Source organism: Ranitomeya imitator, chromosome 2 (genome assembly GCF_032444005.1).
Source record: "Ranitomeya imitator isolate aRanImi1 chromosome 2, aRanImi1.pri, whole genome shotgun sequence".
NCBI classification, from domain to species: domain Eukaryota; kingdom Metazoa; phylum Chordata; class Amphibia; order Anura; family Dendrobatidae; genus Ranitomeya; species Ranitomeya imitator.
The window spans coordinates 691,292,661-691,306,077 of record NC_091283.1 but is presented as its reverse complement, the minus strand read 5'-3'; the positions used below and the strand labels follow the sequence as shown (position 1 = coordinate 691,306,077).

The following is a 13,417-nucleotide window of genomic DNA, read 5'->3' as shown; positions in this document are numbered from 1 at the left end:
TTCTTTTTAGTCCAATGAAATGATCACAATTTTTTTCATTTGTGAAGGATGTAATTCTTTCATACAATGAAAACATCACTTTTAGGAAGAAACGCTATTTGCTTGTAGATCATCTGCGGTAAATAGCTTTTAAAGTATCATATATACTCGAGTTTAAGCAGAGATTTTCAGCCCATTTTTTTTTAAGGCTAAAAGTGTCCCTCTCAGCTGATAATCCAATCATTGTCCAGTGGATCGGCGGGGGAGCGGCAGGAGTGGCGGCTGTCATATCATACTCACCTGCTCCCGGCGCGGTTTCTGCACTTCCCTTCTTCTCCGATGGTCTCTGGTGCCCACAGCTCTTCCTGTGTTCAGCGGTCACGTGGTACCGCTCATTAAAGTAATGAATATGGACGTGACTTCACTCCCATAGGCGTGGAGCACATATTCATTACTTTAATGAGCGGTACCATGTGACCGCTGAACAAGGGAACAAGCTTCCGGCGCCAAAGACCATCTGTGAAGCAGAGGCCGCACCAGGATGGGGTGAGTATGACCCGGGAGGGTGAGCCATGCGATACTCACCTGTCCCCGTTCCACCACCGGGCTGTCTTCTGCATCCTCTGGCTGTGACATTCAGGTCAGAGAGCGCGATGACGTTGTTAGTGCGCTCCTTCAGCCTGAACAGTCACTGCAGAGACCCGAAAGACACAGGCGCGTGGCGGTGGGATGGGGAAAGGCGAATATCGCAAGTGCCGGTGTCCTGAGCCAGTGGCAACTCCCGCACCTGGTCCTCATAGCAGGCCGGTGTCCCCGCCTGCTCCGGACCTCGGCACCAGACCCCCAGCGACAAGAGGTGAGTATGTAATTTTTTTTTTTTTTTTTTAATCGCAGCAGCAGTATATGGGGCATATTATTCTATGGAGCATCTCATGGGGCCATCAACCTTTGTGCAGCATTATATGGGGCATAATATTCTATGGAGCATCTTATGGGGCCATAAACCTTTTGTGCAGCATTATAAGAGGCACATTTTAATATGGAGCATCTTATGGGGCCCATCATGAACTTTATGAACTTTATGGAGCATTATATGTGGCATATTTTGTATGGAGCATCTTATGGGGCCCATCATGAACTGTATGGAGCATTATATGGGGCTCCATCTGAATATGGATATTCAAAAACACTTGACCTACTGATGTCTCAATCAATTTAACTTTTATTGTCATCTATTTTTATTTTTAAAATTTACCAGTAGCTGCTTAATTTCCCACCCTAGGCTTATACTCGAGTCATTAAGTTTTCTCAGTTTTTTTTGTAGCAAAATTAGGGGTCTCCGCTTATACTCGGGTCGGCTTATACTCGAATATATACGTTAACTGGTTTCATTTTTAGGTCATTAATCAATAGTACATAAGATATATATTAGAGTATATTTTTATATTAGGGGAATCTTCTTTCTCCTCCAGGACTGATCAGTCATTCTCGAAATTACCAATTCACAGATAAAATCTGTCTTTGGAGAATACAGATTTTCCCATTACTCAAATAGATGACAATTGGTGTTCATAACGTTTTATGGAGATCTGTAACTATTTTAGAAGAACTCATATTAGAATGTCAATGTCTTACTCCAGCTCCTCCCCTCCACCAAATTTTACAAGCACCAGCTGTCCTCTATTTCAGTAATGGGATAATGTTCCTTCACTAAATGCAGATTTTATCCATGAATTGAAAGAGAAAGTTCAGTCCAGAAGGAGAAACCATCAGATTTGTCTGACAAGATGTCTTACAAAGTTATTTATTTTCATGTGTAGATTTATAAAATAAAAATTAAAACTGTTATTTATAAATTTTTATTTAGCCGATTTACGGGAGCAGCGTTGGCTACATGGAGATAAGGAAGTTTCATTCTACTGGCAGTGCAGGAAGCTTTTACAGTCATGGCTCATTATACAGAGAGCTGCTGCTGCGATCAATCCCACTGCACATTGATTCCGAGCCACATCTTCAGTGCATGTTTGCAGGATGAGTGATCGCAGCTGCACACTTTATAGTCAGCAGTGAATGTAACTGTTTTCTGCACTGCCCCAATGACTGGAAGTACGCGGCTGCAGGGTGAATAACATCTCATTTTCTCTGTGTTTCTAGAGCTTTATTAAGCTGACTACACAGGGTTTAAACACTGTAGATTATCCCTATATCTACAAGTAAATAGCGTTTCTGGATGTGTAGGTTCTCTTTTATAGCTAGACTATAATTTCCCAAATGGGTTATAATGATGTAATCTTTGTTTTTTTTTTTTTGTTTTTTTATAGCATAGAATCTCTGGAGCCAAAACTCAGATGATCATTGAGGATTGGGATTTCCTTCAGTTGCAGTGTGCGCTTTACATAAATAGTGAACTATCTGGAATTCCTTTAAACATGGCCCCAAAAAAGTGGACACGTGGCTTTGTTCAAAGGCTGAAGGGGAAGCAAGGTACATTCTATTGCTAACAAATGTGCCTTAACATCTAACCTTTATTAAATGGATGGTCCCTACCTCCTGGCTTCCTTTTTGCCAAGAACAGTGTGCTCTCTAAGATTGACAGTTTAGACTGGCTTCATGTCAGAGCCACTGTTACGAACTGCGAGCTCTCCAATACTTCTAGCAAAGGCTACCGATCCAGCAATCTAACCACTTCCAGAGCAGCACTTGCAAATTGTATAGCAAATGGCAAGTGTGCCTTACTTGTTTAGCCATTTCTTAGGTGGCCGGTAACCTGAGGCACAAAGGTATAAACTAATACAATTCAAAATCCCTCATTTTGAAAATGGAAAGGCTTTTTAATTAGAAGTACACTGCATAGTGTACACTAATCCTTAAAGATACTGTATAATGAATTTGGTTGTTTGCCCTCTAAATAAACTTTTAACAATAGGTGATAAATATAATTGGGGTGTCACTTCTGGGAATATCATCAATTCCAAAGTCTCGAGTGAAAGGAATGGTAGTGCTCCTATTCCATCTTTGTCTATGAGACTAAAATAACTGCTATCTGTCCCTTAGAAAGGAATGGACTAGTAAAAAAGCATGTGAGCAAAGGTCTCCACACAGGGAAATGGATGAGACAAGGACAGAGACTATTTTTTTTTTTTTTTTCTGAACCATTTTCTCTGTGGACAATTGATTTGATTATTGTGACTAGCATCTAAATATTATACTGTAGCTCAGATTGGTAGCAAATTAATCAATATATTTCGAGTTCAAGTGGGATGTCCTATTTTTTTTTCTGTGGCACGTGTCACATCGGGGTGAATTGATAAAGACTGACATATTATGAGCTGGTCTTGATCTAAGGTTTGCTAGAGCAAAAAGCAGCAAGGTGAGTATAATAAAACATATATACAAACCAACTTGGGTAGTATAAACTTAAAATGAAAAAACTTTGCTATGTGTATGTATGTATGTATATGATCATATAGCCCACAGTGGTGGACAATTTGTCCGTGAAAGATCCAGACCTGAAAAAAAATACACATTCCTATATCACAGTAGTCAAAATGACTCCTATTAGACAATGAGAAATCAGTAGTATCTCCTGAAGTCTGATGACGAAAATATGGAAATCTCTCACCCAATGTAGGTTCTCCACAGGGTAAGTAGAAAATACTTAATCCGATAAATCATGGAGCGAATCCTCACCAGATCTGGAATGAGCAGTGTCAGGATCATAAGCTCTAATATTCCCTATAGGAACTACAGTTGCTCTATGTTCCCCATGACAAGGCCAGTCCACAGCTTGCCCTCAGATGGCCTTGCCCTGAAATAGCCCTGCTTTTCTTCTGTAATAGGCCATCAAGGGAGGGCATATGCACGCATCATACAAGATCAAAGGCGAATTGTCCACTGTTTTAACTGTTCATAATCCTGCAGATCCTGTTGGCACGTATGTCAGAAGTTATGACACACATGCCTCATTCCCAATACTACACACCTCCTGGTCCGTCATCGCAGGGTCTCGTGATTAGCATCATAGTGTTGCCATGCGACTGAGTGCCTCATTCATAGAGTGAACTGCAAAATTAAACCGTAAACCCTCTAGGACCTTTCCTAAAAGCTGCGTCATCAGTCACATTACAAAATATCCTAGAACTTTCCTTAAATAATATTAAGGAACGTAAGCATAAGCAATTTGTAAAGGATCTACAGCAGTGGTCCCCAACTCCAGGCCTCGAGGGCCGCCAACAGTGCAGGTTTTCAGGATTTCCTTAGTATTGCACAGGGGTTGGATTCCAACCCCTGTGCAATACTAAGGAAATCCTGAAAACCTGCACTGTTGGCGGCCCTCGAGGCCTGGAGTTGGGGACCACTGATCTACAGGATTTCAAGGAGAACAAGGCCTATTTATTCCTTAACAAAAATACAGCACCAATGTTGGAAACAGACAACTCGTCTACTGACTCTAAGGCTTCAGATGACGAGACTAAAAATAAGGGTCAATGTGGGAGGGATTGGGGAAGAGGACGGGGACGTGAATTCCCAAAGGCTAGGGAAATATATGGTACTGGAATAAAAATTACAAATTACCAATGTCAAATAATTTCCATCTTAAATTTAAGTTTTATTTCAACTACTAAAGGATAATTAAAATTGCGCTCAGGTCAGTTCATCATAAGGGGACACTAATATATATTTTCAGATGGACTCTGGTCCTGTAAGTGCTAATTGTCCTAATTTTATGTTCATCAATCATGGGCTTATGGATTGAGGTGCGGCCGCTACCTATATCATATCTATTGCCATCCCGAAACTACCCTGACCAGTTTTATTAAAAGTTGCCCTAAGCCTCCCCACTGAGCGGAATTTTAATTATCCTTTAGTAGTTGAAATAAAAGTACATTTTTAGGCCTTTAGATAGGGATTATTTGCCTTTGGCAATTTGCAATTTATATTTTGTTACCCTACGCTGGCTTTGGACAGCAATTTTTGGTGTGTTTATATATGGTACTGGGGCTCATTTTCCAGACATGAACTACCCTTTAAGAAACCGATTAGCTCCCTAGAAGACTCACAAAGTTTGACCTTCAGGTCATCAATCTATCCTCTTGAGTACTGAATAATGATTCTAAATAAGGGCCTTTCTTTTGTCCCTACATCAGACTTTGACCTGTTTTAATATCGTGAATGATTTTAACTTATTTGCTCAAAAACGTAAGTGGAAGAAACATTTTCATTTTGCAAGACAGAATAAAGACATGTGTAGATATTTGGGTATTCCTCCTAGCATGCTAGATGATGTGAGGCTTCTTGATGGCCTAGCTGAATCTGACTGAGTTGACTGCTAAGGGCCCCTTTTCAGATCTCAAAAATGTAATAAGATGCCTCCAAGTCTAATTGATGTTTCAGCCATAGATGTGTTTGTGAACATGGTGACAGAGGATTTCCATTCCCTCCAAAAAGTTAACCCCTCCCAGGTATGACTACAGCTCTAGAGAAATGGCAGCACTTGGGGGTCTAGAACAGGACCACCATATTGTCATTAAACCCTCTAATAAGGGTGGCAATGTGGTGGCCCTGAATGCAGAGAAGTAGCTCACTATGTGCCTTGACCTTCTGCAAGAAAGTGAGGGCTATACTGTTTTGCCTAATAATCCTACCTCTGGTTTTCTGGGTGAACGCAAACTGATTCTTGATAATGGTTTTAAAGTAATTGACAAGACAGTTTGATTTTCTTTTGCCTGTGAACCCAAGACTTGCTACATTCTTCAGTTCCTGAAAATTCATAAGGGCATAGAACCCCTACGAGGGTATCCTATAGTTTCTGGGATAGGGAGCATGTGTCAAAATTTGGGACTCTATATTGATCATATTCTCAGATTATTTATACAGGTGTTGTAGTCTAATACAAGAGATACTACAGACTTGCTGCTGTGTAAGCTAGAGGGCACCCCATTTGACACTGGGAGTATTCTGGCGAGAATAGATGTAGAATTTGTAAACGCCTTGTTTCCACACAAGGGGTCTTCAATTATTCGGACAGGGATTGTCAATACCGGTCTCATAACAACTTACTTCTAAATATTCTTGAGTTTTGCCTTACCAAAAATGTTTTTGACCTTCAACGACAAGTACTACCACCAGTGCAGGGGCACAGCTATGGGAAAATTAAAGGGAGGGGGAAGGAGGATATGTGCTCACCAGAATATGCTAGAGACTGTCCGTGCCTGGAATTCAGTGGCTGACTACCATGTCTAAGCACATATAGAAACAAAGGATTTTTCCGGCACAGGAGTCCTTTTCTTAAAAAATAATTTTATTTATTCAGACATCTTCATCAGTAAAAACAGTACATACGGGGGGAACCCCCAACGCCTGATGCGTTTCGGACCCGTTAAAAATGGTCCTTTCTCAAAGGTATGCCTTTTTTAAGAAAAGGACTCCTGTGCCGCAAAAATCCTTTGCTTCTACAGAGCTATGGGCAGCACTTGTGTGATCAACTATGCTAATGGGGATAAATGTAAGGTCATGCACTTGGGTAGAAGTAATAAGATGTATAATTATGTGCTTAATTCTAAAACTCTGGGCAAAACCGTCAATGAAAAAGACCTGGGTGTATGGGTGGATGACAAACTCATGTTCAGTGGCCAGTGTCAGGCAGCTGCTACAAAGGCAAATAAAATAATGGGATGCATTAAAAGAGGCATAGATGCTCATGAGGAGAACATAATTTTACCTCTATACAAGTCACTAGTTCGACCACACTTAGAATACTGTGTACAGTTCTGGTCTCCGGTGTATAAGAAAGACATAGCTGAACTAGAGCGGGTGCAGAGAAAAGCGACCAAGGTTATTAGAGGACTGGGGGGTCTGCAATACCAAGATAGGTTATTACACTTGGGGCTATTTAGTTTGGAAAAACGAAGACTAAGGGGTGATCTTATTTTAATGTATAAATATATGAGGGGACAGTACAAAGACCTTTCTGATTATCTTTTTAATCATAGACCTGAAACAGGGACAAGGGGGCATCCTCTGCGTTTGGAGGAAAAAAGGTTTAAGCATAATAACAGACGTGGATTCTTTACTGTAAGAGCAGTGAGACTATGGAACTCTCTGCCGTATGATGTTGTAATGAGTGATTCATTACTTAAATTTAAGAGGGGACTGGATACCTTTCTGGAAAAGTATAATGTTACAGGGTATATATACTAGATTCCTTGTTAGGGTGTTGATCCAGGGAACTAGTCTGATTGCCGTATGTGGAGTCGGGAAGGAATTTTTTTCCCCAATGTGGAGCTTACTCTTTGCCACATGGGTTTTTTTTGCCTTCCTCTGGATCAACATGTTAGGGCATGTTAGGTTAGGCTATGGGTTGAACTAGATGGACTTATAGTCTTCCTTCAACCTTAATAACTATGTAACTATGTAACTAATTTACTCCTGGGCTGGTAGGAGGAAACGGACGTTTTAACAGATGTCAATGAATTGTGCACAGATAAGATCGATATCGATCGATATAAGGAAGAGATTTCTCGAGTCAATCCTGATAAAATCTTAAAAGAAGCCTATAAAGAGGCGAAATCTAGAAGTAGGTTTGAACTATTGTCCTAAAAGATAAAACATCAGTAACACACACAAAATAACAAAGTGCAAGGCGCTTTAGACAGACAACACTACAAATACATGGAGTGCGCATACAAGATAGGGTAATCCAATATGCCCAAGGCCTTCCAGGTTCCTGCAAAATTTAGTTCTTTCAAAGAAACCACAATCCCTATAATGCAAGCTATTGAGCTGACAATCAGGTTTCAGCGACCAATATTATATCTCAATATATGCCCAATTATTGCAGACTCCAGATTAGTGCATTAGTTTCACAAACCTATGGAAAGGCAAGCTATTCAGCTGACACGTTTTGGTGACCAATACTATATCTCCATATGCACCCAATTATTGCAGACTACACATTGATGCATCAGTATCACAAACATATGGATAGGCTATGTAAACCCTAACTCCAACATCATCATCAGCATAGAACTCTTGTCCTAGTATAGGTACAAATGACTAATGCATATAATCGGCCCTTATATTAAATCTGTCGGGACCGTCAATTTGCCACAAAGCTAAGACCCCTTTTTGTGGTTATGTTATGAAGTCCTTCAGGATATTAAACAAGATAGCGGTGTCCTCAATTGCAACAACTCCATTATAAGCAAGTGCCACCTCTTGGTGCGGTATTATACTTACAGGTGCATCCCCTACGGTGCACCACACTAATACCTCTCTTAGGAGGTGATCAATATAACGCCTAAATCAGCATAGTTTGGTAATATGGAAAGGTCTCACCAAATGTAGAGGTAATTTGTTTGATGACCCTCCAACCGGATTCTATGGTGGACGCTTCCCCCCTTTCTCTGACGCGTTTTGCTGTGCTCATCAGGGGAGTACCATGGGGCTAATATAATTTTGTTATCTCGGACGTTGTCGTTGCACATGGACATACCTGTGTTGTTTGTCCTTGCTTTCAAAAAGCACAAATGCTTTCGGCTTCTATCATGCGGAGGTTCCGGTCCTTGAATCGCTGACGTCAGCCGGACATCCGCTCCATGGAACGCATGTGCCCCACAAACGGCACATGTGACACAGAGCTGGAATGGAACGCAAGCGGCTCAGTACGCGCATATGCCAAATGCCAGTTCTAATGGTTTCTATCTATTATAAATAGAGGAATAGCAATGTGCAGCAAACCCTTTATTCAGAAGTGATGAAATCACATTTCTGTGATGGGTAGTAACATTTAGAAATGTGTCTACTGTGATGCAGCGGTAGGACCATATACAGTGAAACGGCAGTGACCCAAGCAAGTTCAAACAAAACGTTCTTTTATTGTGTTACTTCACACAATCAATATAGTATACAGCTTCTTCATACAGTCCATTAATAATGCATGGCTATATGACGCAGTCAATACACAGGCCGAACTTCCCTCTGTCCAGTTTCCCTGGGTGACCGCACGCCGGTAACAAGTCTCTGTACTCACTCAGCGCACTGCACTCTTTATCCTCTGGAGTGCAGCCGGGTACACATAAGACAGCCCAAGACGCAGGGTGTCAGTCTCTCTGGTTCCTTTAGCATCTGTGCTGCTCCACACAGAGAGAGCTCTGCAGACAACTGCCCTGTCTGCTTCCAAGAACACACTGACACCCTTCCCCCAGTACTACAGGGCTTTTTAAATCAGTCACTGCTTCACTATTCTAACTACAGCCACATCTGTGTCTGTAGTACGCCCTCATGGCCTCACTACGCTTCCTTGCACATTCTGGAGAGCACATACAGCGCCCCCTAGCTGTAACAGGGGTCACTGCCTCACATATCCTCCCCCCCTGTTCATACCTGTGGGGTTGAACATTTGTTACCCCGTAAGGGCGAAAGACAGGGCATCGGTATGCCTCCCTGACATCCCCGCTCACTACATTAAGAAACCAAAGTAGGGACCGGAACCATCGCTCAACGCACGCATCCCTAACCTTTGCGTTTCTCCTCCATATTTCATTACGGGACAACCCACCCTGATCTCCATTGCAGAAGCCAAACCCTCTTTTCTGATTAACCGCAGATTTGGGACAGTTTTGGGTGGTCTTTACTTTGTTTACTTCAGCTTCACTAACCCCACTGGTCATCCTGTCACCTAAGTATCTGCTTTTGGGCACCTGGTACCGCTTCCTCTGTACCCTTACCCGTGCCTCAGTGACTATATCACGCTGAAACGCCACGGACCGCGCTGGCAACTCTGGGCATATATCTGTACTATGCCGCACCCGAACCGGAGCCTCCCGACAATGCTGTCTAGCGAGCACTCTATCAAATTTACTCTGAGCCCCGGCCCCTTCCTTGACCGGTGCCAGAGGGTTCCTCGTGCGCACGTCCCCGGTCGCCTCTGCGATCGTACACTCTCGGCTCTTCTCATACCTGAGTCTTTTATATCTGCGTCTCCGAAAGAGACCCTGGATCTGAGCTGTCCCAACCTTATCAGGGAAGACCTCCAGCTCAGGGTTCAATGGGGACCCCACAACCTCTACTGCCACAACCTCTAGAGGGAGCCTATCGGGATTACACTCTAATCCTAAATTGGTGACCCCTGTGGCATACATCTTATGATTTTCGGGTTCTACGCCCGAAACATCTTTAGCTTCTCCTGCCATTACCTCTAGGGGAAGCCTATATTGGCATTACACTCGGTCCCTAGGTTGGCGACCCCTATGGCAGGTATTTCAACATTTTTGGGTTCTGCAACCGGTATAACTTTTTCCATGAGAGGGTTTACCCTGGTCTCCCACAGGGACCAAAACAGGGGAAAATCTCTTCCCAACACAGTCCCATAGGGAAGGGTCTTTGCCACTCCCACCACATGTCTAATGTCTCCACATGGTGTAGAAACATTGACCTCCACGGTCGGGTACTCCCGGATTTCCCCATGGATACCCATCACCTCCACTTTCTGTCTGTTGGTGTTGTCCACAGCAACAAGGGATTGATGGACCAGAGTCACTTTACTCCCCGTGTCCAGGAGAGCCTCTGTTTGGCACCCATTCACAAGTACCTGGCACAGCTCTGGTTCGCCGCTAGCTGTGTCCCTAGTGGTGATACAGACAGGCTGGGCACACATAGACTCCTGACCAGTGTTCCCACAGTCCATGGGCTTAGATGTTACTGAACAGTTACTAGCCCCATGCCCAGGCTCTAGTGCAACGTCCTGAGTGGACTTATACCGCTCAATCAATTCTATCAGCAGTTCCAGGTGGCCTTGGTCCCTCAGCCCGACCCAATGCTGCATGGCGGCCGGCAGATCCCTCACCATCCGATCAGCCACGATTCTCTCCATCATCTCATACGGAGAACAGAACTCAGGCTGGAGCCACTCCTCCACCAATTGCAACAAGTCACTTACTTGAGACCTGGCAAACCGAGTCTCTACATAGGACCACTGGTACACTGTTGTGAATAGGTAATTCAGAACCACAATGGACCTTGAAGTTCAGAGCACACAAGTGACCTGACAAAAACCACAAAACATAGGACGAGCTCTGAGACGTGGAAACTCTGCTGACCGCAATCCCTAAACCTACCAAACCACACTAGAGGTAGCCGTGGATTGCGCCTAACGCTCCCTATGCAACTCGGCACAGCCTGAGAAACTAGCTAGCCTGAAGATAGAAAAATAAGCCTACCTTGCCTCAGAGAAATTCCCCAAAGTAAAAGGCAGCCCCCCACATATAATGACTGTGAGTAAGATGAAAATACAAACACAGAGATGAAATAGATTTAGCAAAGTGAGGCCCGACTTACTGAATAGACCGAGGATAGGAAAGATAGCTTTGCGGTCAACACAAAAACCTACAAACAACCACGCAGAGGGGCAAAAAGACCCTCCGCACCGACTAACGGTACGGAGGTGCTCCCTCTGCGTCTCAGAGCTTCCAGCAAGCAAGCAAAACCAAAAAAGCAAGCTGGACAGAAAATATAGCAACAAAAGTAACACAAGCAGAACTTCGCTTATGCTGAGCAGACAGGCCACAGGAACGATCCAGGAGGAAGCAAGACCAATACTAGAACATTGACTGGAGGCCAGGATCAAAGCACTAGGTGGAGTTAAATAGAGCAGCACCTAACGACTTAACCTCATCACCTGAGTAAGGAAACTCAGAAGCCGCAGTACCACTTGTGACCACAGGAGGGAGCTTGATCACAGAATTCACAACAGTACACCCAATGATCGCCCTTTACCTTTGGGGTCTCTTCAGGACTCTGCTGTTCACCCCTCACATTAGAGGTCTCCACTTTAAATCGTTGAAGCTCTGCTAGCTCCCTCTGCATTGTCTCCTGCTGCCGCTGCTGAAAAATCTCTTGCTGGGAATGTTGAAACTGCAGCATCATTTGTTGAAGCCTTTGCTGACTGAGCACAACCTGCTCCAAAAGTTCCTCCATTTTTCCAGCTGGCTCAAACTGTAGCCTTGCAGGCTTAGGCTACGTTCACATGTGCGCCGCTCCCGGCTGCGTCGGGTGCAGCCGCGGCGACTCACGCGCTATGCGCCCCTATATTTAACATGGGGGCGCATGGACATGCGTTGCATTTGCGTTTTGCGATGCATGCGTCGCTGCAGCGCATGCGTCATGGCGCAGGGAACGCTGCATGATGCAGATTTTCCTGCGCCCAAAACCATGCAAAAAGCGACAACGCAGCGTTTGTGCATGCGTTCATATTTGCGTTGTGCGTTGCGTCGCTGACGCAGCGCCGCACAACACAAATGTGAACGTAGCCTTAATCAGTGACAAGCAGCACGCTCTGGGTATGCCTCAGTTCACATGGCCCGCATTCTTTCCACCATATGTGATGCAGTGGTAAGACCATATACAGTGAAACGGCAGTGACCTAAGCAAGTTCAAACAAAACGTTCTTTCATTGTGTTACTTCACACAATCAATATAGTATACAGCTTCTTCATACAGTCCATTAATAATGCATGGCTATATGACACAGTCAATACACAGGCCGAACTTCCCTCTGTCCAGTTTCCCTGGGTGACCGCACGCCGGTAACAAGTCTCTGTACTCACTCAGCGCACTGCACTCTTTATCCTCTGGAGTGCAGCCGGGTACACATAAGACAGCCCAAGACGCAGGGTGTCAGTCTCTCTGGTTCCTTTAGCCTATGTGCTGCTCCACACAGAGAGAGCTCTGCAGACAACTGCCCTGTCTGCTTCCAAGAACACACTGACACCCTTCCCCCAGTACTACAGGCCTTTTTAAATCAGTCACTGCTTCACTATTCTAATTACAGCCACATCTGTGTCTGTAGTACGCCCTCATGGCCTCACTACGCTTCCTTGCACATTCTGGAGAGCACATACAGCGCCCCCTAGCTGTAACAGGGGTCACTGCCTCACATATCCTCCCCCCGGAGATTACATCCTATATACTACCACTTATGTACAGGTTCCAAGTCACGGAATATGTCAAGAAGGTATCCAGATATATCGGGAGATCCCCCAGGCGGCCCCTATGCAGATACCGTATATACTCGAGTATAAGCCGACCAGAGTATAAGCCGACCCCCCTAATTTTGCCACAAAAAACTGGGAAAACTTATTGACTCGAGTATAAGCCTAGGGTGGAAATGCAGCATTTACAGGTGAATTTCAAAAATAAAAATAGATCATTATTTCCCCATAGCTGTGCCATATAGTGCTCTGCATCGTTCATTATTTCCCCATAGCTGTGCCATATAGTGCTCTGCACCGTTCATAATTTCCCCATAGCTGTGCCATATAGTGCTCTGCACCGTTCATAATTTCCCCATAGCTGTGCCATATAGTGCTCTGCACCGTTCATAATTTCCCCATAGCTGTGCCATATAGTGCTCTGCATGTTCATTATTTCCCCATAGCTG

The 13,417-nt window shown here is 44.0% G+C and overlaps 1 protein-coding gene across 3 annotated transcripts in view; it reads left to right on the top strand.

Annotated features, from left to right (window-relative positions):
- The window catches only part of POLR3A (RNA polymerase III subunit A), a 567,405-nt gene that overhangs the window by 149,346 nt on the left and 404,642 nt on the right, over positions 1–13,417 (top strand). For all 3 annotated transcript variants that reach the window (XM_069753076.1, XM_069753078.1, XM_069753077.1), the window contains exon 7: positions 2,301–2,463. In XM_069753076.1, the coding sequence (XP_069609177.1) occupies positions 2,301–2,463 (163 nt within the window). The remainder of the gene's footprint in view (positions 1–2,300; positions 2,464–13,417) is intronic.